The sequence below is a fragment of the Quercus suber genome, unplaced genomic scaffold (assembly GCF_002906115.3).
Source record: "Quercus suber isolate HL8 unplaced genomic scaffold, Cork oak 2.0 scaffold_500, whole genome shotgun sequence".
Classification (NCBI taxonomy): domain Eukaryota; kingdom Viridiplantae; phylum Streptophyta; class Magnoliopsida; order Fagales; family Fagaceae; genus Quercus; species Quercus suber.
The window spans coordinates 539,415-563,269 of NW_027069949.1; the positions used below are offsets into that span (position 1 = coordinate 539,415).

A 23,855-nucleotide genomic window follows, 5' to 3' on the forward strand; every position below is an offset into this window, starting at 1 on the left:
TTAGTTTTTCATAAAATCCTTATGGGGGGGGGGGTGGGTGGGTTAGGGGAAGTGAAGGAAGCATGACTAGTTTGCCTTATGAAGTGTGTTTCCCTAAAATTCGCACCTAGTGTTGCTTTTCTTGTTCAAGTATAAGAATTATCAGCATGCTTTTGATATCTAGGGTTGGGACTAAAGGTAAATTGGCATGGAATTTGTAGTTTTGAATGGGCCTTTTTCTGCTTTTCTGGACTAACTTGAGAATTTGGCTGTTTGGAAAACCTTATTTGCCCAAAGCATGTGATGTATTCCCTTGCAGGACTTTATCTGTAAAATCTAGCCAATTTAGTACACCTTTCATGTATTTTCTTTTCCTTAGGCCGATGTCAATATGAAAATTTTGAAAGATAGAATAATAGAGATAATTGAAAATTTAAATTATGAGTAGACTTGATAAAAGTACACGTGCTACCCAAGAGTAGCACATTCCAACTTTAATAGAAGTGGAAGTGGTGATTATCTCAGGGCATTCATTTCTTGAAAAATAATAATCATTTTTGTTGATGCATGACTCAATGTGTTGGAGCCAGTCGGGAGATATTATTTACTTCATCTTGCAGGAAGTCTACATAAACATAGAGAGTAAAGGTGTGTTCTAATTTGGGGTTTTGGTTATTTTCTCTAGTTGCATCAATTGATAACCTAGCTTCACAGTTTTAACCTCTCTTTCATTCTTTTTATGGAAGTTCAGCGACACTTTAAAATAGCAAATTAGTTGCAATTTAGTTCTTACATTTGAGGAGAATAACGAATTGTCAGCACAAAATAATGTGGTTCTATATGACTTCAAGGGTCAGAACAATGCCAATATCCTCTCTTCATAACCCAAACTGTTCAGTAGACCAACTCATGTGCAAGCTCAATTAGAACTGAATTCATGGTTCTATCTCTCTTCTAGTTATGAAGCTTTTTCCATAGCAGAAAATTGTGTTTCTGTACAATTATTGATTAAGGGAATTATCTGAATTTTATGTCAGTTCAACACATTCAAGATTTGATTTTTATAAAGATCCTTTAGGTTAACAACTAAATCCAAATCCAAATAATGAATTTCTACTCTTAGATCAAACTAGAAGTTAGGTAGGTTCTTTCTCTTTTAGGATTCTAATTTGATCAAACTCAATATATATAATTGACTGAAGATTGAACAATTATGACGTTATATTATTTCCCCACAGATAAGACTAAGTATTAATATCCTTTTTTAAACATAGATCGTTTATTCAGGATTTCAAACTTAAAATAACAATTTGAATTTATGTAATTATTATTTTTACATTCTGTCACATCCTGATTACTCAGCTTATGTTTTAATATAACTGGATTGGAACTTGGGTCTTGCTAGTTCTGCAATGAACTCAATCTTTCTATGGCCTTATGCAATTCCAATTATTGAGGCCATTCACTCTTCAGATTCTAATTGCCAGGTGATAATGGGGATTGTGCTAGAGTTCCTGACTGCATAGTGCGTACTTGTTACATTTAGAATGCTTGAACTCATTTTTGCCTTGATGCATTGCTGTTCTGAAGAGAAAAATGTATTTATTTCATTGGAGCAGCATTTATTAATTTCAAATATAGAATAATAATTTAAAAATTAATGTGTGGCTTTCCTATTTGAATTACATTATTTTCAGGGTAGCAAATGAAATACCTTCTCCTAGACATCCATGCAATTATTCCCTTTTATTTCATTAGACGACATTTGCATTTCGTAATGAATAAAACTTGATCTAATGTGATGAACAGTGAGTGGTAATTCAGTTGCTTCATCACCAATGGAGAAGCTTATACCAGTGGAAAGTCAGACAATGAAGTCCCAACATCCCGAGTCTTTCCTAATACAAGATCAGCGGATAAATTTTAACTTAAATAGGCATGCTGTGGGAGCAGGCAGAGCATCCAGTCATTCCTTGACTTTGAACACACAGCCAGCATCTTATTCTGAAGAAGGCAACAAAATTAATATGATGGGCGCTCAGTATGAGAGTAGTCTCTTCTCAAGTTCCCTGTCAGATTTATTTAGTAGGAAGTGTAAGTCTTCTTTGCCCTTCACTGCTTCCAGGTTTGCACATGGCTATTTGCTGGTACCAGCTTATATGCCCAAACTTTAAACACACAACAAACGTCAATGAATTCTAGATTTGGTTTCTAGTCTGTACTTTTACTGAGTCTATACACTTTAGTTTGATATGAATTTTCTTAATGCAGTGAGATTATCATCAAATAATACCCTATATGGTCATTCTATTGATACTGTTGCCTCCCACTATGAGGAGGAGGAACCTTTTGAGTCCCTTGAAGAAATTGAGGCCCAAACCATTGGAAACCTCCTCCCTGATGATGATGACTTGCTTTCTGGAGTGACTGATGGGCTTGACTGTATTGTTCAACCAAGTGGAGGGGATGATGTGGAGGACTTAGACTTTTTTAGTAGTGTTGGGGGAATGGATTTGGGAGATGATGGTTCATCTGCTGGACAAAATAATTCGGAATTTCCTGGAGTAGTTTCTAATGGTCAGCCAGGGGCATCAAATGGTTCAATAGCTAATGAACACCCATCTGGTGAACACCCTTCCAGGACATTGTTTGTCAGAAATATAAATAGCAACGTTGAAGACTCTGAGTTGAGGGCCCTTTTTGAGGTGTCTTTTCCTTTGTTTTTGTAGGTGTTTTAGTTTGTGCCTCACATGTTTTTTCACTTGGGCATTGTTCTTAATAGAATGTTGAATTTTGATGTGCAGCACTATGGAAATATCCGTACTCTCTATACAGCTTGCAAGCATCGTGGTTTTGTTATGATCTCCTATTATGATATTAGAGCAGCCCGAAATGCGATGAAAACTCTCCAGAACAAACCACTAAGGCGTAGGAAGCTTGACATACATTACTCAATTCCGAAGGTGAGCTTCTGCATTTTCATCCTTTATGCTGGTGCTACTTTCAGTAATCTATCATCTTCATAGCATTATGTATGAGAATCTGATGCAGGATCATTGTTATATTGCAATCGCACTGACCTCTGTAATGGTAATTTGGTAGTTCAGTCCATGTTCTATTAATTTGTGCATATTCATTTTTTTTTGATAAGTAATAAATTTGTGCATATTCATTTTCACTTGACTTCTTGCCTTTTGGGGTTATCTTCTGTCAGGACAACCCTTCAGAAAAAGATATTAATCAGGGTACACTTGTGGTGTTTAACCTTGATTCCTCTGTTTCAAATGATGAACTCCGTCAGATTTTTGGTGTCTACGGAGAGATCAGGGAGGTAAGCTTCTTGTCAGCTATTACGGTTGACTTAACAAAAGAATGATGGAGTTATAATGCATAGTTGGTTCTCGTTCATGTATTGCAGATTCGTGAAACTCCACACAGAAGTCATCACAAATTTATCGAATTTTATGATGTTAGAGCTGCAGAGGCTGCTCTTCGTGCATTAAACAGAAGTGATATTGCTGGGAAGCAGATTAAGCTTGAGCCAAGCTGTCCAGGGGGATCAAGACGGTAATATTGTCCAAGCACAATTAACTCTTCTCTTACTGTTTGCGTATTCTTTCTATCCCTTCTCCCTCCACTTTATCTCTTGTTGGAATGACGGTCAAGTAGGTGAAGGAAAAAATATGATACTTGTTCTCATTTGGTGGACAAAATTTGAGTAACCACTTACTTTAAGCATAAGGTTACAGGATGTAAGCATTGGTGTTTGTGTTTATAATTAATGCCCATGCTTCTTACTTAACCATGTTTTTAAATTCAAGAGACTGAGCTATTATTTTTACTGAAATGGCATTTGCGTGGTTCGTTGCTTTGGATCCATTACTAACTTTCCTCCTTTTTCTTTGCGGCTGCAGTTTGATGCAACAAATCCCACCAGAGTTGGAGCATGATGATGGTGGTCCTTATCTGCAACAAAATAGCCCTCCAATTGACCTGGCCATTGGCTTCTCTGGTATAGTAATTTGCAATTTTGTTCTTTAACTATTAGTTCAAAGAAAAACAAAATTTTGTTCTCACAAAGACGTGTTAACAGGCTCAATTCTGCATGGGGCAATTACGTCTGGTAGCATGGATCATGGAACTGTTTTGGGGGCACGCTCTGCAGTACAAGCTCCGTCAATGGAAACTGCATTGCACCATGCGATCTCTTCTAGCGTTCCTAACAGCTTACCCTCTCTGGTGAAACTTGAATCATTTAGCAATCAGATTGGCCTTGCTGAGTCTGGACGTTCACCAGGACAACTGAAATTTGATATTCGAGGAACTCCAACTTTCCATCCTCATTCACTTCCAGAGTCTCATGATGGCTTAACTAATGGTGTTCAGTTGCATTCTCCGGGCACTGTGAATCCAAACATCAATCCCAGTCCACCTGAAAGATTTGATAACAGGCAGTTGCGAAGAGTAAGCTCAAATGGGCACCCAGTTGAACTCAACGAACCTGGTAAAAGCAATGGATCACTAGGTTCATCTCTTTAATGGTTTTCATTATATATTTGTAAAGTTTCCTAATAGCTCAATGCTAACCCAACCCTATCTGAACTTTTCTTATTAAGTTGAAAAAGAAAGAAGAGTCATTAAAAGAAATAACTAAAACCAGAAATAGCAGAGGTGGACTTGACTTTGACAACTGGGTTTGTCAAAATGTCTTACCTTTTCTTTCTTATTTTAGTTCATCTAGAATAGAGTTGATTGGCTGGATAAGTCTTAGTTGTACCCTTAGTTCTACATTCAAGCAGACGCTGCATATGATATCCAATGAGGTTCCAGCACTAGGGAATGCCAAGTAATTTGTCAAACCATTTCTTACACTTGGTTGCAATAAATGTCATAAGTTGGGAGTGGTGATCTGAGACACTACCACTTGCTTCAGATTCTAATAGTAGTGTGTGTGTATATATATATTGTTTATTTATTTATCAGTTATTAAGACTTAAAACTATGGCTGAACTGTTTCTTAGTTAGAAGGAAAATGATGCCTAATAACTTGGTTTATTTCTTGGTTATCAATATGTTGATTTAACTGGTTTTCCTCTCTCAGTTTTTGGATCTGCTGGTAATGGGAGCTGTCCTCTTTCTGGACATCAATATACGTGGAATAGCTCCTATCACCGTCAGCCTCCTGGCATGATGTGGCCAAACTCACCATCATTTGTCAATGGAATTTGTGGAACCCATCCTGCACCAAGATTGCATGCACCTCCTAGACCATCTAATATGTTGAATTCAGTTTTACCCATAAATAACCACCATGTGGGATCAGCACCAGCAGTTAATCCTTCTCTCTGGGATAGGCGACATGCCTATGCAGGAGAATCCCCCAAGGCTAATGGATTTCATCCTGGTTCCCTTGAGAACATGAGAATGTCTAATAATTCACTGCATGGGATGGAATTTGTTTCTCATGGCATCTTTCCTCATGTTGGTGGAAACTGTATGGACCTGCATATTCCCCCAAAAAATATAGGACTCCAATCCCATCATCAGAGGTGCATGATCTTTTCTGGTGGAGGTCAAATGATTCCAATGATGAATTCCTTTGATTCTCCAATTGAACGATCTCGCAGCCGTAGAAATGAAGGTGGCTCTAGTCAGGCTGAGAACAAGAAACAGTATGAACTTGATATTGACCGCATAATGCGTGGGGAAGACAACCGAACAACACTTATGATAAAGAACATCCCTAACAAGTAAGAGGCTTCTCAAGTCAATCTTAAGATCATATTTGTAATAGTTGGATCTTTCTTCTTTCCAGTAATAATTACTTGTTTAACATTATTTGATGTGGTATTTAACTGGTATGTGTTAGGTGCATAAAGGTCTCGTTTACTATTTGACAAACAGCTCACTTCATGACCTCTAATTGATGTAGTATTTAAAGCCAAAAAATTAAATCAAGCTAGGTAGAGGAAATCTTGTGCTATGCACTCAAGCATTATAAGTGATAGGAATTGGACTCCAGATTTTTTTACTGTTAACTGTTCTAGAAATTTCCTGTAATTCATATTTTCCAATCTTGCTGCAAATAGAAGGAATAGTCTCATTTTTTGGTTCATTTTAGTTCTGGAATTGATTTGTTTATAATTGTAGGTATACATCAAAGATGCTTTTGGCTGCAATAGACGAACGCCATCGAGGAACTTACGATTTCATCTATCTACCAATTGATTTTAAGGTAAATACAAGCTTCTTTACAAATGCCCTTTAATTTTTTGGATAAAGATTTGTATGGTAAGAACAAGACTTGCTGAGTAATTCTACGTGGAATTATTATGTGTATATTTATCCCCTGGACATTTCTTGCAGAACAAATGTAACGTGGGTTATGCATTCATCAATATGACTGATCCTAGCTTGATCGTTCCATTCTATCAGGTTTGTTATATATAAGCCTTAAGTTGAAAGGTAAAATACAAAGACTAAAGCTAAAAGAAAGTTCTGATTTCTGCAGGCATTCAATGGGAAGAAATGGGAGAAGTTTAATAGTGAAAAGGTGGCATCACTGGCATATGCTCGTATACAAGGCAAGTCTGCTCTCATTGCACATTTCCAAAACTCAAGCTTGATGAATGAGGATAAGCGATGCCGACCAATTCTCTTCAATACTGACGGCCCCAATGCTGGTGATCAGGTATGAAAATTGCAACATGCTCTTCAGAGTACTTAGCTAATTTCTATATACTATTTTATTTATTATCATTTTTGTTGCACAGAAGGAGATCTCATGCTGACCTTTTCTAATTTGCAGGTGCCTTTCCCAATGGGAGTTAATGTTCGAACCAGACCTGGAAAAGCTCGGACCAACACCCATGAGGACAGCCATCAAGGAAGTCCACCAAAATCGGGAAATGGGGAGGATTATACTGGAGATGCATCTTCAGGTTCTTCAAAAGAGTTAGACTAAGAAAGCCACGCATTTTTTGTGGGCACTAACCTTACATTACTGAGTAATCTAAATCACATCCAACCAAAATCCTGGTTACATATACTAGGGGTGTCTGTTGAGGGAAAAAAAGTATCTTTTGCTTTTGATCAGCCCTTAAAAGAATTTAGAGGAGGAATGCTTGACCAAAGCAAAATATCTTTTCAGTTTTCTTTTGCTTTTCTTACCAATTTTTGATATTGTTAGAAAAAGGAGCATCTGGTGGAGCTTCAAAATTTTGGATGGCCTTGAGAGTATTATGATAAAATGACATATATATGTATAGTTTCTGAACAATGAAAAGGGGAGATCCTTCATTGCGTTTTGAGGAGGCTTCTCTGCTGCACCTTTTCCTTTCTTTTATTTTCTAATTTTTTTTCCCCATCCCCCCGATTTTGTTGTTTCTTGATTGACGAACTTGAAGCCCATCTGTAATTGTTGAGGTACAAAAGTCAACTTTTGTTGTGAAAATTTTTGAAGTGGGATGAACCAATTTATGTATCGTTTTTGCTTATTAGAGATATATCGGTCCCTTTTTAAATCATTGTTGTCCCTTGTCACCTGCAGATACTCTTAAATGACTCAAAATGAGATAGCTAGTTCATTCGTTTTATGATTCATGATATCCTATAATGATTGGTTTGTATATTGTTAGAAGTGGATGCAACTGCAATTTGCTGGATTACTCTGTTTTCTCAGTGGGGAAAGATCAACGGTTGAAGGAGTATTTTATTATGCAACTTTTCTAATAATTTACTGTGGCAGCATTTCAAATTTGCAAGTCCTCACCTAAATAGATATCATAGATGTGAAGTCGACCTTAGTACCATGATATTCTGCAGTGTGCGCGCAAGGCAGTTCAAATAAAGTTAAAATGGTGTTAGGATAAGGAATTAGGCCAAAGAGTATTCCTTTTAAAATGAGTTTAAAACTATCATCTATAAGTTTTATTACCTACTCATCTCCATAATTTGTATTTTATATACTAAAAAGAAAAAAAGGCGCAGAGAAATGGGCAATGGCCATCATGCGCCACCACCACCTTTGCGTATTAGAGGGTGAAAAACAGATCAACTCGGGAGATATTGCCAATAGGTTGTTCTGTACAATCTTATGGGTAGGATTGGGTTTCTGTCAACATTGCCTAGTGCAAGGGGAATGATTTTACGTCGGGGGAAGAAAAAATCTTTAATGCCCATCCTCATTCCTGTGCGCCTATATGAAGCTATGATTGCTAAGTTGATCCTACTGATTTTTTTAGCCTAAAACAAGATCCCCTCCCATTGAACCTAAAAATTACAAACCTTGTCTTATAAAGTTCGATAAATACCATTATTTACTCTAAGTTAGATAGTTTTCTTGAGTTACCAAACACATTTTATATTCTTTTCCTTTTCTAAACCTTTGAAACTTTTGTTAAGAATTTACGAGTCTTGATCTTCCTAACGAAACAAATGAGCATTCTAAGATTTCTAAGTTTAATGTTCTTGTGATATTTAGAACTAGTCACTCAAGCATCAATATTTCCTGATTGATTATGCTGAGTTCACTTCATTATAGTGAACATTTAAGTGAGATGTCATTTTCCTCTCAAAAAAGAAAAAAAGAAAAGATAAAAGGTGAGATGTCAATCTGTCATTTGATTGAGAGAATCTACTAGCACACTTTCTCATTACTTGATGCACCGGTAAGTTGTGATTAATATGGAAGTCTTAGACCAATCAGAACTTACTGCTTTAGCCAATTGTAGAAAAATATGTCAGCTATATTGTTTAGGTTATTTATTTTGTTTCTAAACAATCATCAATAGAAAAGACAAATCTCCGACTGATTGGCACATTTTGATGTTATATTTTCAAAGGAAATATATAGATTTCAAATCCCCACTCTCATAAATTTTGAATTATTATTATAAAAAAGAAAAAAAAAAGAAAAAAAAAATCTCGCAGCTGTGCCCTAGAAAAGTTAAATGAAAGGTTTTTTTTTTTTTTTTTTTAAAGAAACTCTTCAAATAGACGAACAAGCATAAAGCTTGATGGATTAATAATGCTTTCACCTACATTTTCTCTCTTATTACCTTTTGATTTATCACCTAACGAGATTCATGCTCTCTGTTAGAGGGGTTAAAAGGGGGGTCTGTGGTGCGCAGCATCATCTCCTAACTTCCAAATATCACAAATTTCAACTACATCAATCCAGGTCCAGGACATACTCAAGAGCCAATTACTTGTATAATCTCACGTGGCACTAAAAATTGAACATTAAATCATTTCAAGAGCACGACAGTACCATCAACCATGATCGCCATTGACTACAAAAGGCTGAGTTATTCATCTCCGAGCCCTTAAAGCAGTTTCCCAGGGGAAATTTTAAACCAGCACCAGTCCCTATAAAATGCCCCCAGTCCTAACCCCTGTTCCCTCTCCAATAATTAGACAGTTGACAATCGTATTCATATAGATCTATTTGTTTCCAAAAACCTTGTTAACTCAATTGGTTGGCACCTCCGGGTGTTTCCATATCATTCTGGGTTCAAATCCACCTCCCCCGATTGTAGTTTTATTGAATAAAAAAAAAAGATCCTTTCACCTGCCTATTTCTCATAACATGAAAATTGATTTAGATTCCCTATCAGATTTAAGGATATATAGTTCACATGGACAGCAAAGTTGGAATCTAACTCAAACAGAATTTTTTTTATGAATGCAATTCCAAACAATGATACAGACAATTAAAGACCAGGCGAGTAGCTCAAATGTGTAATTCATGCAATTCAGAATTGAAAGCTACAACTGTCCCAAGTTTCAGGGAAACTCATGTTTAGGACCCATTGTCCCCAGTCATAGATCAGAAGTTTTTGAACAGTTGAGAACAAGTTACAGCATGAACTAATACAGCCTTGGCCTTCAGCTTTTAGTACAAGATGTCCCTTCAACAGAAGTTAGACTGAGAGCTCAGTGACGAGGGAATTAAAGACAACCTGTAATAGACATAGGGACATGAACTCAGATAAAAACCATCTCCTTAGGAAATTCAAAGTGCCAGTCACAGATAGAAAAAACAATTTGTTAACAACACACAAGTATTCCAAAACCATTGCCACTGCTAGCTTGACTATACAGGTATACACAATGGACAACATCAATGCATGAGGATGCTGCCATCATCCTCTGTTGAAAGGCATTTCAATAATTCACTGGTTCCACTTCCGTGGTGACATGAGGGCAGAAATGAGGAAACTCATATATAGATCAAATGATCAAAGGCATGTCCACAAGCCAACAAATCGTATAGAATTGTTGGCATCCACGAGGAGTGGGTTTTCAAAAGGTCTAGTTTATAGGTTATCCTACTGGGGGCAGTAAAGTCTATCAGAGTTGTGGTGCAGAAGAGAGATGTAAGAAGAGCTTACCACAAACACGAACAACAACCATCACTTTGAGTAGAGAATATCGTAGTGACCAGGGCGATATAACAAGGTAATGAAGGGACTAACAGTCTCAGTGCTACCACTAGCATTTGGAAGACCACCAACAGCAGGAATAAAATCATGATGATTTACACTGACACCAGCACTATCACACGAGCTGCGATCAAGGTACACAACACGGATTGGCACACCCAATGCATCCGACAGGGCAGTAATGTGCACATGGTCGCTCTCTTCACCCATTGGCTCCACTGATGACTTGCAAAACTATGGAAACAGATAAAACAATGAGAGAGAGAGAGAGAGAGAGAGAGAGAGAGAGCTTCATCTAATCTTGTAACCATGAAAAGTTTTAACCATACTTACCAGAGAAAAAACTATTTCTGAAATGACTGGCATGTAACCAATGCCGGGGCATATTAGTTACTTAACAAAGAACAGTACTAGCGTATTAGCATTTCAAGTCCAACAACATCATAATTATTAGCATAACAACCCCACCTGATTAAATATCTTTTTTTGATAAATAAGTACCATATTAACAAAATTGAAACATTTCAAGAACACAGCAGCCAAGGCTGCTACCTCCAAAGAAAACACAAGCTTAACAACAGCAGGAAACAAAAGACCAGGCCTAAACTCAAAGCAGACTGGTTAACTCTGACCCCTACTTGTAATTATCAGGAACTAATTGAGAAGTTTGAGTAGGAACTTAAATTCAAGACATTCCAAGAACTGACAAGGGGATTCCCCATTTACAGCATATAATTCTGTTCCTGGGTGTAAGATTCCCCTTTGCTATCACTAAAGCGCTTATCTCCCAGATCATGTTTTTTCATTAAACTCTCCTCACTTTGGATCTGTCCCCCCGAAATCATAAAGTTTCATAGGTACCATACTTTATATGCAACTGATCCCCAAACCAGCTTTATAAATAATGGAATTTGGTCCTTTGCCTTTTAAGTTCTCCACGCCCCATTCAACTGCTTTCTCCCATTCCAGCCCAGGTTTTTATATTTTTTTTATAAGAAAAATTATATTTATTAAGGAAAAAAGGCTGAGACACAGGATGTGTATGGTCCAATTTTCAATGAACACAAATCATAATGAGAGAAACTGACAAATCAAAAAAAGACATTGAAGGAATGCCGCCCTGGGCCCTCATCCAATCGTAGGACTGCAAAATATGCTCTTTAGTTATGAAGGTCGGATGTTCAACTCCATCAAAGACCCCTAGTTTCTGTCATACCACAAATTCTACTATTTTACATGACAATAGCTACTCTATGGTGATGAAAATGCCCATGATCACAGATTTGGGTATCACCCAGACCATCCCAAACAATGCAAAGGTAAATGACCATACATCAGTTGCCAAGGGACAGTGGAGTAGCAGGTGATCAATAGATTACCCACTTCTTTTACACATGCAACATCAATCAACTATCAACAGATACCTCTTTCGAAAGTTATCAATTGTCAATATTATCCCTAATGCCACAGTCCACACAAAGTACGACACCTTCTGTGTGACCTTGGTCATCCATATACTCTTCCAAGGAAAGGGAATATCTGTAGAACCTAGAACCCCTAAGGGTATTATAGAATGATTGAACCTCAAACATACCCTTTTTTTTTTGCATCCATTAAGGCTTGGTCTTCACCCATTGAAGAAGGCAAATTATCATAGAGCAACTCAAAAGCGGTGACTCCAGTTCCCAATCTTGATAAGGTTGGATGACATGAGGAATCCAGTGGTAAATTGCACCCTCAGAAGTGCTGGCTATTTAAGATGCCACTGAGGCCTTGTCCACCACTAAGGCATATTCGACAAGGGACAAATCTTTAAGAGAGTGGTCACCACACTAGTTATTTGTCCAAGATCTTTACTCTAGAGCCATCTTGTACCTCAAATTGTAAGAATTTGAAGAATGACTGCTCTTCCACAATCTAACTCCATGGGGATGTCGAGTGTATTTTGTTATCCACCCTCCCCAGTCTTCACCATATCTAGCATGAATTACTCTCCCCTAAAGATGGTCCCTTGTCACTCCAAACCTCCAAAGTCACTTCCCTAAGAGTCTGGTTAAAAGAGTTAAGTTCTCTGATGCCTAGAGACCCCTCTTTTAAGGGTGAGCACACCATTCTCCAATCCACCAAGAGGAACTTTTAGGAATCATGAATGCCACCTCATAGAAAGAGCCTTTTTTCCAATTTATTAGCCACATGAGTAGCCATCATGAACAAAGACATCTTATCAAGCATTTTCTCATAAGTTCTTTTACAAAGACTATATATATAAATCACTCATCTCCATAACAATGACTTTGATTTTGTACAGATACTTCTCATACGTAATTACATATCCCACTTGCAACAAAAACCAAACAAGGCATTAAAAGACAGAAAATGTAATGCAGATAAGTATGTCAAAAAAATTTTAACATATCAAACAAACCTGCTCTACAGTTGCATTTGTTAATCCCATTATAAAAGGTTCAAAAAACTCTGAGCGCTTTCGTATTTCTCCAGAGGTAACAAATCTGAAAAACATTACAACTATCCAACAAAATTGGTCAGGAAATTTAGTAAGGGGCAAAATGGATGAAGGCTTTTGTGCATCTAAAGTCACTCACCATAATCAGATATTGACTGATCTCGACTCCTAAGTAAAAGCTCCTCTTGGCTGTAGCAAAAAATAAACCATTTTATTTTACATGCTGAGAGAGCAATTTGCAGACAACATACCATTTTGGCATCAGATTATAGTTTTAGTTCATAAGTACAAGAATAAGTTTATCAACACCTTATGGATGTTCCATTTCCTTGAAGGACACTTTCCAGCTGCTCAAGGAATAACTGAAATTTTTTTCACATGGAATAGAGAAAACGCATAGGTGTTAAATAAAAGAGCATTAAAACTTCCATTAATAAACTACTGACCACTGGTCAAAATTTTATGATTTAAAACATCATAAAGGGTAAAAAACAATATTAAAACTAAAAAAAGCTAGGCATTCTATCATCCATATGTACATGAAAAACTCAAGATTAAAAAGGTTTATGCCAATGTTTACCCTACACTTTATGATCAAAAAATGGTCCACATGATAAATGTCTCAAGCAGCCAATCTATTCCAAAATCTTAAGCAGGCTATGTTCTAGGAGTACATAAACTACCTTTGCCAAAACCAATGTCTCATGCATTTCCACAGCCAATTCATACATGAAAAATACCAAAGAAAAAGGTCTATGCCATTAGGTCTATAGTGAATACAATTCCACATTTTTTTATTAAAAATTCCATTAAAAAAACTTTAATAATTAGGAAATATTAAGTTCAGCATCCTGTCCATATTTTTAAGGCATTCAAATATTGAGTTCAGAGGCAATCCAATAATACAGTCACTCATATGTGCACCAGTTAGGACAGTTATCAATCTAAATAATTGAATTATTACTCGCATGAAAAGCAGATTGTAAACCATGGGCCTAAAAGTTCTTTATGAATCATAAGGGAAGATAATTAATTATATATTAGTAAGGAAAAAGTTTGGCTACAACTCCCACTAAAAAAATTAACATGTCTACATATTTTGAAAATCTAACTAGATTGCATGTCATTTATGTTTTTAACACGCATGTCAAATTTCGCGCCAATTGGATGTTCTTTACTATTCGATCCATAAACTTATTTTTAATACATAACTCTAAACTAAAACAACTTGAACTTTAAACATTTGATTGATGCCATAATTACTGGAAATTTTGATCTTCTGAAAATTTTGCAAGCATGGAGGTTTATAAGAAGAAAATGTAATCCAATTGTGGATTTGTCAAAATTCACAGCCAATAAAAAGATTTCAAGTGAGTTGTAGCCAAACTTTGTCCTTTTAGTACGCCAATCTTTTTTTTTTTTTTTTTTCATTCATTTCAAAGTGATACACAAGAAATGATATCCTACATGTATCTGCAAAGTTTGTCACTTTTTTCATAAATGATAGAAAGAAAGATGTCTTTGTTTACTATAAACAAAATATCCTATAATGAACTGTATAGTCATGCATGCCAATGAACAAAAAAGGTACAACATGAGAAAAAAAAAATTATACATACAGTAGAAACTTTAGATACTCAAAGAAAGAATTAGATTAAGTAATTATGAGAGTTAAAAAGAATATTTACCTAAAACATATGATCATTAATTCAATAGGCCCTGTCGTGAACAAATCAAAAAATTGTTTCTATTCTCAATCATATAATCTATATAATATCCTAATTATCAAAAAAAAAAAAAAAAACTATATAATCTCCTATGTTAGTATAATAAGGTTATGGCAAAAGTTATAATTTACTATGGTATCAAGGCACTTCTCATTTATGTTCAAAATTCCAGATATTTAGGCCACTCACTAAGGGGAAGTCTGGGCATACATGAGAGACTTAGATGGTAATTTTAAGCTTTGGGGTAGTGTGAATCTTAATCCTCATATATATATATATATATATATTGATGCAGGAGACGTAAGAAGATTTTTATTTAGTATTATTTATGTTTGCAAGTCAATTGTATTTTTTATGTTTTAGGTCCTAGTAGTTTATTAGGCTATTAATATTTTATTTTGGAAGTAAGGTTATTTTTGTAATAAGGCAATTAGTGTTTCCTAGCCAATTAGAACTAGGGTGTAGTAATTCTTTATAAGCAACCTATTGTACTCTTTGAGGAGTTAGTTGATATTTTGATGAATGAAAAAACAATGGCCTTTTAGTCCTTCTTTGGTCTGGTGCTAACTCCAGGTCCACCCTAGGTGCTGACTCCTAGTGGTTTTCCCGCTTGGTGCTGACTCCAAGCAAGACTTATGTGTTGACTCCTAGGTCATATCCCTTTATTTTATTATTGTTTCAATTTTGTTCTGCTTGTCCTACGTCATATATATATATATATATATTCTATGGCCCTAGACTAGCCATTACAGTTCCAAGCATTAACAGAATCAGGCTGGAAAATACTGTAATATCTGAAAATAGTATAATTCATAGTTGCCAAGAGCCATTTAGCTCAGTGGCATAGCTTGTTTTCTTTTATTAGGAGAACTACAGTTTGTTTCCTTCCTCCCCTATTGTTGTAATTATCCAAAAAAAAAAAATCATATTTCAAATGCAACAGATATTACATGACAACAAGATTTGTTCAAAAGAAATAATAACTTCATAAACTATAAGTAGTATATTAAACCAGAGCCCAGTCTAAACTCACGGAGTCACGGTTACTATTGCAAGTTCTAACTGTTGTGAAACCTACTTTAGCAAAAGGCTGAATGCTGTGCAAAACATCCAGAAGGAGAACTTCAGTCAACTTGACAAAGCCAAATTATTCATGTCATCAGCCATGCTAGGGTCAAGGTACGAGCATAGAAAGAAGCAAATGACTAGAAAAGCTGAAAGCTGCAGACACTTCAACTCTGGCATATCACCACTTCCTTTCTTTTTTTTTTCTTTTTTTTGATACACTGTAAGTTGGGAAGAGTGGACTTGAATCTTGGATTTCTCCATTGGAAATACTAAGAAATGCCATTTGACCTAATGGTCATTGGTATCACCAGTGACTTTCAATTATAGGTTGTTTATATCATTTTCTTTATAAGTAATAATTTCACTAGAGAAAGTGCAAAAGCAGTGCAACACTAGTACACAGGAAGTCTATAGAGGAAGAGACAAAAAGGAAGTTATTATTTCATTTGAAAAATATTGAACAATATTCACTCTAAGGAAATGCCCATCACACACATAAAGATCTATGCAAAGAAAGGAAATAAGTATAACTAACTCATAAGAATCCAATATATATATATATATATATATTAGATAATAGGTTTACCGCAAAAAAATCCTCGAAAGTGAAGTCTGCATAACCCAAGCTCTGAAGTGTTTTTCTACATTGCTCAACATTGGATTTGGCACGATCAACTTCTGCTCGGTCTTGTGATTCCAAAATATGCTCCTATTATGCAGCATATAAATTATTTAGCAGCCAAAATTCCTGGAACACTAGCTCCATGAAGAAGCTTAGGGGTATACTCCCAAAATACAGGAATGAAGAGAGTTTGTATAATGCACAATAGGACATACAAGGTATGAAAACATAAAGCTCCGAAAGAAGCAGTTTCCATCTCCTCTTGTTCGCCGAATGGCAGCGTACTTTTCACCAAGCACCTGCATAAAGAGAAATAGAAATCAATTTACAAGGAAAATAATAATCATAATAGCAAGAAGATACACAGAACACACAGAACCTTTATTTTCTCCAACAAGATGGGGCTCCCTGATTGATATTCAGCTGCCAGAGAAGACAGCGGCTCCTGTCATTCCATCACCAAAAAATTTCTTGATATCACACACACATTCAGAAATCAGAACAAGAAAAGAAATTACCATCCAATAATGGCAATGGTGCCAGTCAGAATCTTATAAAAGCAACAGAAAATTTGCATTGAAAATAAAAAGTAGGGAGAAGAATGTAAACTAATTGCGATGCAGAAACAATATTTGAATACCCAACATACATAAAACAAACATATTGATGAGATTTTTTTTTTTTTTTTTTGATAGGTAAGAGAAACATTTTATTAATTAAAAAAAAAGAGTGACTATTCAATTATAGGCATTATAGCAGACTATCTAAATCTATATCTAATCATAAGAATAATTATTTTTTTTTTAAAAAAAGAAGCATATTTGGTGAGCTAGAATTTCAAAGAGTTGCAGTTGCTCTTGCCTTGTCGCCTACAAATGGGGTTTTCTCGGCTTCCTCAGCTCGGATTGCAGTTTGCTGCTGCATAATATCATCATCCCCAAACTTTGCCCAATCATCAAAGTCAGGTGTTGGATTGGATGTTGCAGCCTCCAATTCCCCATCTGCTTGGGGCCCATCCTTATTCTGCATTGTCTCTTGCTGCAAATGAGAAAAAAATTCCGTCGTTCAATTGGAATAAGAACTTCCTGTCACGGATTATACAGCCTCCTGTTAGTAAGAAGAGCTCTTGATTTGCAAAACTAGTTCAAACAGCCGTTCAATAAAACATGTACATTTTCTTTAGTATTTTTTTCAAAATATAACAATGTTACAGAGGCTAAAGACTAATTCCACAAACCAAAATGCCCGGCCAACATAGATATCATCATATAATCTAATTCACTTAGTACAACAACGCATTCGCGCGGATCAACATATACATACAAATACATAAAGACTTCACAAAAAGAAAACATTTTACATTGCTAAAAACTAAATCAAGAAAACCAACATGGATCTTTAATTGCTGAATCGTTAATTCCTTTTGCAGTCATATGTATAAATGTATAGAGTTATATACACATGGATCTTCAACCAAACCTTTTAAACATTTTCTTGAAGCATATAGAAAAGAAATGCTATACACTCAATAGTATAGTTTTGGTTTTGGTTTTGGTTTGACATGAATTATTATGTGTAAAGACTGAAAGAAATACAACATGTAATTAATTAGAAATTAAGAATGAACATACACCGTGCACAGTTATCGTCAGATACATATAAAAACAAGTTTCATTTTGCATAAAATCTAAGAATTAGTAAAATCATTTGATAGTAAAATCCCCAAACCTGCATGCGTGTATTATGTATGAAGATGATTAAAGAATCAAAGCAAATAGAGAAGCTTTAAAGGCTTTTTCTTTTTGGGGAAATAAAAATTAGGGGGTGGAAATGGAATGAATGAGTGTGTAAAGTGAAAAAAGCATACCTAATTGAAAATCGAAGCGGAACTGATTAAAGCAAAGGTGATCTCTGAGACAGAGAGAGAGAGAGAGAGAGAGAGAGTTTGGGCAGTAATAATAAGTAGGAATTAGGATTAGGATCTAATTCGAAACGAAACGAAACAAAGGTGGGCCCCACAGGCTTAGGCTGGTCTCCGAGAGCAAGAACTGAAACTAACAACTCCACTCCTCCGCGATCTTTCGTTGCATTTTAATTACTTACTGCACACACAAGAAAAATAATTAAAAAACAAAAAGTTTTTTTTTTTCCCCTAAAATTTCAATTGAAAGGTGTGCCTGCGTCCTCCCATTTTTATTTTTATTTTATTTTATTTTTTACACCTAATTATCTGATCACGTGATGTAAATTTTTTATTATTTTAAAAGTCAAACTAAATTACATTCATTTCACTTTTTTTTTTTAAATAATTAATTAAATTTTTTTTTCCTATAGTTAATGATGGTGTAAGAAAAAAACACCAAGTTCAAACACTCGTCCTTGTGGTCGTCCATAGCAGAGCTGAGAGCGTTTAATACATTCGTCTCTCCATTACCACATCTCTCCTTCTACACGCCTGTCCATTGAATGACGAGCGGGCTGTGAACCTCGTCCTTCAATAGTGACGGACGAGGTGAGTTGATAAAGAGCTAGACCTCGTCCTTCATTAGTGACGGACGAAGTGAATTTACAAAGGGCTAGACTAAGCACACTTCCAACCAAAAGTTGTATCGCTCGAATCTTAACGCAGTTCCCGAAGAGGTGACCTTTGTGGCAGTTAAGGAAGTTACCCTCTGAATCCTCCAAACTCTATGACGATTAAGAGAAGTAACTGTTTTCTGACGCTATATAAAGGCCTTTCAGTGCAGAGGTAAGGGGACTTTTTTTGGGTAGAGAATTTTAGAGAAGTTAAGCATTAAGGGCTTTTCTCTCCTTCAATTTTCTAACTTTACCATCGGAGAATCAAAGGCCGGCTTCCACCGGTCTTCTCTGCTGATTTCTTTGTTTTCTCAGGACTCACTCTACTAGATCAAGAACATCCGGAGATTTTCTAGCCCATTGATTCCTTAGAATTCCTTTGAATCTATCAGAATTCCTTTGGAACTATCAGTTGGCGCCGTCTGTGGGGAACTTGATTTATTGAGTTCTAGTCTCTTTCTCCAATCAAGGGTTGAAAATGGTTCGGACAAGATCTAGAGCAACGAGTCCAGGCCCTCAACATAGCAGGGACGCGTCTAGTAACCCTCACCGAGACCGTCAGTCAGCACCCACCATGCAACCACCCTCATTTCAACATATGCAATCCATGGCTGCCGCTATGGCAGAACTAACTCGTCAAAACCAAGAGTTGGTTATTCGCTCTTCCTTGACTTCAAATACACCATTCACTTGGCCTATGATTAGCTGAGAATCTCCCAAGACGAGGAGTGACTCTGCTTGAACTGACTTGGCCAATTCCATCCCTTTGAGGAGTGCTTCGTACTCGGCTTCATTATTAGTTGTCTGGTACTGCAAACGAACCCTGTGTTTTAATTTGTCTCCCTCTAGAGACTGTAACACCACTCCTACTCCTCCTGCATATTGCGTAGACAAGCCATCCACATAAACCACCCACTTGATGCTTTCTTTCTCGCCCATCTCATCACAATTCAAAGTAAACTCTGCAATAAAATCTGCCAGAGCTTGAGCTTTTATGGCATGCCTCGGTTGATACTTTATGTCAAACTCACTGAGCTCGAAGCCCATTGGATCAAACGTCCTGCAGCCTCTAGTTTGTTCATTGCTTTCTTGAGTGGGTGATCTGTCATGACATTAATAATATGGGCCTAAAGTAATGCCTTAGCTTCCTGGAGACTGTTATCAACGCGAAGCCAATTTCTCCATCAACGGATATCGTCCTTCTGCTCCTCTCAATGCTCTGCTAGTATAGTACACAGGCCTTTGAACCTTGTCTTCTTCCCTTACTAATGCTAAACTCACAGCATGTGGGGTAACTGCCAGATATAAATACAGCTCTTCCCCTTGCACGGACGGGCTTAACAAAGGGCCTTGGTGAGGTAGGTCTTCAAATCTTCAAATGCTGTTTGACACTCATCAGTCCATTCAAATGCTTTCTTAAAAACCTTAAAAATGGTAGGCATTTGTCAGTAGCTTTGGAGACAAATCTATTAAGGGCGGCGACTCGTCCGGTAAGTGATTGGACTTCTTTAACACTGCTCGGAGGCTTCATATTCAATATTGCTTAGATTTTGTCAGGGTTTGCTTCGATTCCTCTGTAGGAGACCATAAACCCAGGAATTTCCTGATGATACTCCAAAAGCACATTTGCTAGGGTTCAGCTTCATATGGTAATGCCTCAATGTATCGAATGTTTCCTTCAAGTCGTCCAGGTGCCTTCGTTCGTCCTGAGTTTTTACTAACATGTCATCTATATAGACTTCCATATTCCGCCCAATCTGCGGACGAAACATATGATTGACCAATCGTTGGTATGTTGCCCCAGCATTTTTTAAACCGAAAGGCATCACTTCATAACAAAATAATCCCTGACTGGTGATGAAGGATATCTTTTCTTGATCTGCCTCGTCCATTCGAATTTGATTGTACCCAAAGAAAGCGTCCAAGAAACTGAGTAATTTGTGGCCCGCAGTAAGATCTACTAGCTGATCAATGCGTGGTAACGGGTAACTATCCTTTGGACAAGCCTTGTTTAGGTCAGTGAAATTAACGCACATTCTCCACTTGCCATTCGCCTTTTTGACCATAACTACGTTAGCCAACCACTCAGGATAGTATACCTCTCTAATGAACTTCGTCGTAATCAGCTTTTGAACTTCCTCTTTAATAGCATTGTCTCTCTCTGGGGCAAACACCCTCTTCTTTGTCGCACTGATTTGGAGGAAGGGCATATACTTAGACGGTGGGTAATGACACTGGGATCTATGCCCGGCATATCTTCGTGACTCCATGCAAATACATCCCTGTTTCTTCTCAAAAAGCAAATGAGATCTTTCTTGATACTTGCTTCCAAATCTGCCCCAATCCTGGTACACCTCTCCGGGTTATTATCGTCTAAAGAAACATCTTCCAATGCTTCAATAGGTTCTGCCACAACTTTCTTTTCTTCAATAGTCATTGTTTGTATTTGCTCATCCATAGCCAACATGGCCAGATAACATTCTCTTGCCGTTAGCTGGTCTCTCTGTACTTGGCCTATTCCATGCTCCGTCGGGAACTTGACTGACAAGTGGTATGTAGACGTTATGGCCTTCCACCTATTTAGAGTTGGCCTTCCGATTATGGCGTTGTAAGAGGACGAACAATCAACCACAAGGAAATTCACCTCCTTGGTAACTTGCTGCGGATATGCCCCCACTGTCACTGGTAACGAAACGCTGCCCACAGGTTGTATCTTCATTCCACCAAACCCCACTAGTGGGGAGCTTGCTTGTTGCAGCCGGTCTCGTCCTAACCTCATTCGCTGAAAGGCTGGATAATACAAAATATCTGCCGAACTTCCGTTGTCTATCAACACCCTTCTAGTCTTGTAGTCAGCAATGAGGAGAGTAATGACGATAGCATCATCATGGGGTGGTGGATTTTCTCTGCGTCCTCGTCTGTGAAGGTAATCGTCTGCTCGTCCGTAGCTTTCTCTCTTGGTAACCGTCCGGAGAGTTGGACGTTCTGTACTGCTTTCAAATATGTCTTCTTTGACTTGGACGACTGTCCTGTAGGACTTCCTCCCAGGATGATCCTTATTTCTCCAAGTGGTGGTCGTGATGTCTCCTCTACTTTTGCTTTCAACTTCTCATCCTTGTGGTCTCGTCCAAGGAAATTCCTCAACTTCCCTTGCCTGATGAGATTTTCAATTTGCTGCTTCAAATCAAAACATTCATCTGTATCATGCCCGTGATCCCTATGGAAACGACAATACTTGTTTCGATTACGTTTATTGGGATTCCCCTTCATCTTCTCTGGCCACTTCAAAGAAGGCTCGTCTTTAATCTGCATAAGAACTTGCTCAAGTGGCACATTCAGAGGGTATACTGTTGACTTCGTGCTGAAGGGCCTGCTTTCTTTTCTCGATCCCTCTTATCTTCCGTCCGTCCCCTCTTAGGACGAGGACCCTGTTCCGGCTGACGCGTTGTGTTGGCTTCAACTTTCTCAACTCTCTTCCTCTTCTTGGCTATGATAGCGTCCTCTGCATTCATAAAGTTCTGGGCTGAATGGACTAGCTCAGCCATAGTTTGAGGTGCCTTTCATATAACTTATGTATAAATAGATCAGAATGAACGCCATTATAAATGCTGCCAGGAGGAGTTTATCATCCACCTCGTCCACCGCCAAGGCATCCCTGTTGAAGCGCGTGATGAAAGACCGCAAACTCTCATTCTCCCCTTGCTCTATGGTTAGCAAACTGGACGAAGAACGTTTGTGCCTCTGTCCTCCAATGAAATTGTTGACGAACAACTTCTTCAGCTCCTCAAAGGACGCCACTGTATTATGAGGTATTTTGCTGAACCACACCCGTGCTAGTCCTTTCAAAGTAGTAGGAAAAGCTCTGCACATTATTTCGTCTGAAACTCCTTGGAGATGCATAGTAGTTTTAAAGGTGGCAATATGGTCAAAAGGATCTCTCGTCCATCATATGAGTCTAAAGGAGGCATCTTGAACTTAGGTGGCAAAGGATGAGCATTGACGGACGCCACAAAGGGGGAATCAGTTCTATGGACCAAGTTTTCCACAGGGTTTGTTTTCCTCATGTTTTCCCTCATTTCGTCCATGACCCTTCTCATTTGATCCATTTCCCTTTCTAAGTGAGGTACCCTCTGTGAAACAGTGCCTCTTGATTGATTGTCAGTCTCAACATTCCTTTCCTCCTCTTGACTCTGGGTCTGTTCTCCAACATTCCGTTCATGAGGCTGTTTTCTTAACTCAAGTTGCTTAACCAACTCTTGGTTTTGACGAGTTAGTTCTGCCATAGCGGCAGCCATGGATTGCATATGTTGAAATGAGGGTGGTTGCATGGTGGGTGCTGACTGACGGTCTCGGTGAGGGTTACTAGACGCGTCCCTGCTATGTTGAGGGCCTGGACTCGTTGCTCTAGATCTTGTCCGAACCATTTTCAACCCTTGATTGGAGAAAGAGACTAGAACTCAATAAATCAAGTTCCCCACAGACGGCGCCAACTGATAGTTCCAAAGGAATTCTGATAGATTCAAAGGAATTCTAAGGAATCAATGGGCTAGAAAATCTCCGGATGTTCTTGATCTAGTAGAGTGAGTCCTGAGAAAACAAAGAAATCAGCAGAGAAGACCGGTGGAAGCCGGCCTTTGATTCTCCGATGGTAAAGTTAGAAAATTGAAGGAGAGAAAAGCCCTTAATGCTTAACTTCTCTAAAATTCTCTACCCAAAAAAAGTCCCCTTACCTCTGCACTGAAAGGCCTTTATATAGCGTCAGAAAACAGTTACTTCTCTTAATCGTCATAGAGTTTGGAGGATTCAGAGGGTAACTTCCTTAACTGCCACAAAGGTCACCTCTTCGGGAACTGCGTTAAGATTCGAGCGATACAACTTTTGGTTGGAAGTGTGCTTAGTCTAGCCCTTTGTAAATTCACTTCGTCCGTCACTAATGAAGGACGAGGTCTAGCTCTTTATCAACTCACCTCGTC

General features: G+C 37.6%; 2 protein-coding genes across 4 annotated transcripts; one reads left to right on the top strand and one right to left on the bottom strand.

Annotated features, from left to right (window-relative positions):
* The first annotated feature begins 525 nt into the window (after positions 1 to 525).
* Positions 526 to 7,505, top strand: LOC111984371 (protein MEI2-like 4). 2 transcript variants are annotated; one of them, XM_024016003.2, is made up of 13 exons: positions 526 to 627; positions 1,789 to 2,073; positions 2,251 to 2,684; positions 2,784 to 2,942; positions 3,194 to 3,310; positions 3,398 to 3,546; positions 3,894 to 3,991; positions 4,073 to 4,504; positions 5,081 to 5,729; positions 6,130 to 6,214; positions 6,346 to 6,414; positions 6,491 to 6,670; positions 6,788 to 7,505. In XM_024016003.2, exons 1-13 carry the CDS (start codon positions 543 to 545, stop codon positions 6,941 to 6,943), a joined length of 2,898 nt encoding a protein of 965 aa, XP_023871771.2. In that variant the 5' UTR covers positions 526 to 542; the 3' UTR covers positions 6,944 to 7,505. The 2 variants fall into 2 exon arrangements, with proteins under 2 accessions (XP_023871771.2, XP_065619323.1); XM_065763251.1 differs by having other exon boundaries at positions 527 to 627; positions 4,073 to 4,483.
* Positions 7,506 to 9,638: 2,133 nt separating this feature from the next.
* Positions 9,639 to 18,384, bottom strand: LOC111984372 (OVARIAN TUMOR DOMAIN-containing deubiquitinating enzyme 1). 2 transcript variants are annotated; one of them, XM_024016005.2, is made up of 10 exons: positions 18,173 to 18,384; positions 17,167 to 17,343; positions 16,685 to 16,750; positions 16,521 to 16,604; positions 16,270 to 16,392; positions 13,198 to 13,250; positions 13,028 to 13,077; positions 12,850 to 12,950; positions 10,374 to 10,658; positions 9,639 to 9,941 (listed from the first exon to the last, which is right to left on the bottom strand). In XM_024016005.2, exons 2-9 carry the CDS (start codon positions 17,332 to 17,334, stop codon positions 10,395 to 10,397), a joined length of 909 nt encoding a protein of 302 aa, XP_023871773.1. In that variant the 5' UTR covers positions 17,335 to 17,343; positions 18,173 to 18,384; the 3' UTR covers positions 9,639 to 9,941; positions 10,374 to 10,394. The 2 variants fall into 2 exon arrangements, with proteins under 2 accessions (XP_023871773.1, XP_023871772.1); XM_024016004.2 differs by having other exon boundaries at positions 17,167 to 17,390.
* Positions 18,385 to 23,855: the final 5,471 nt, after the last annotated feature.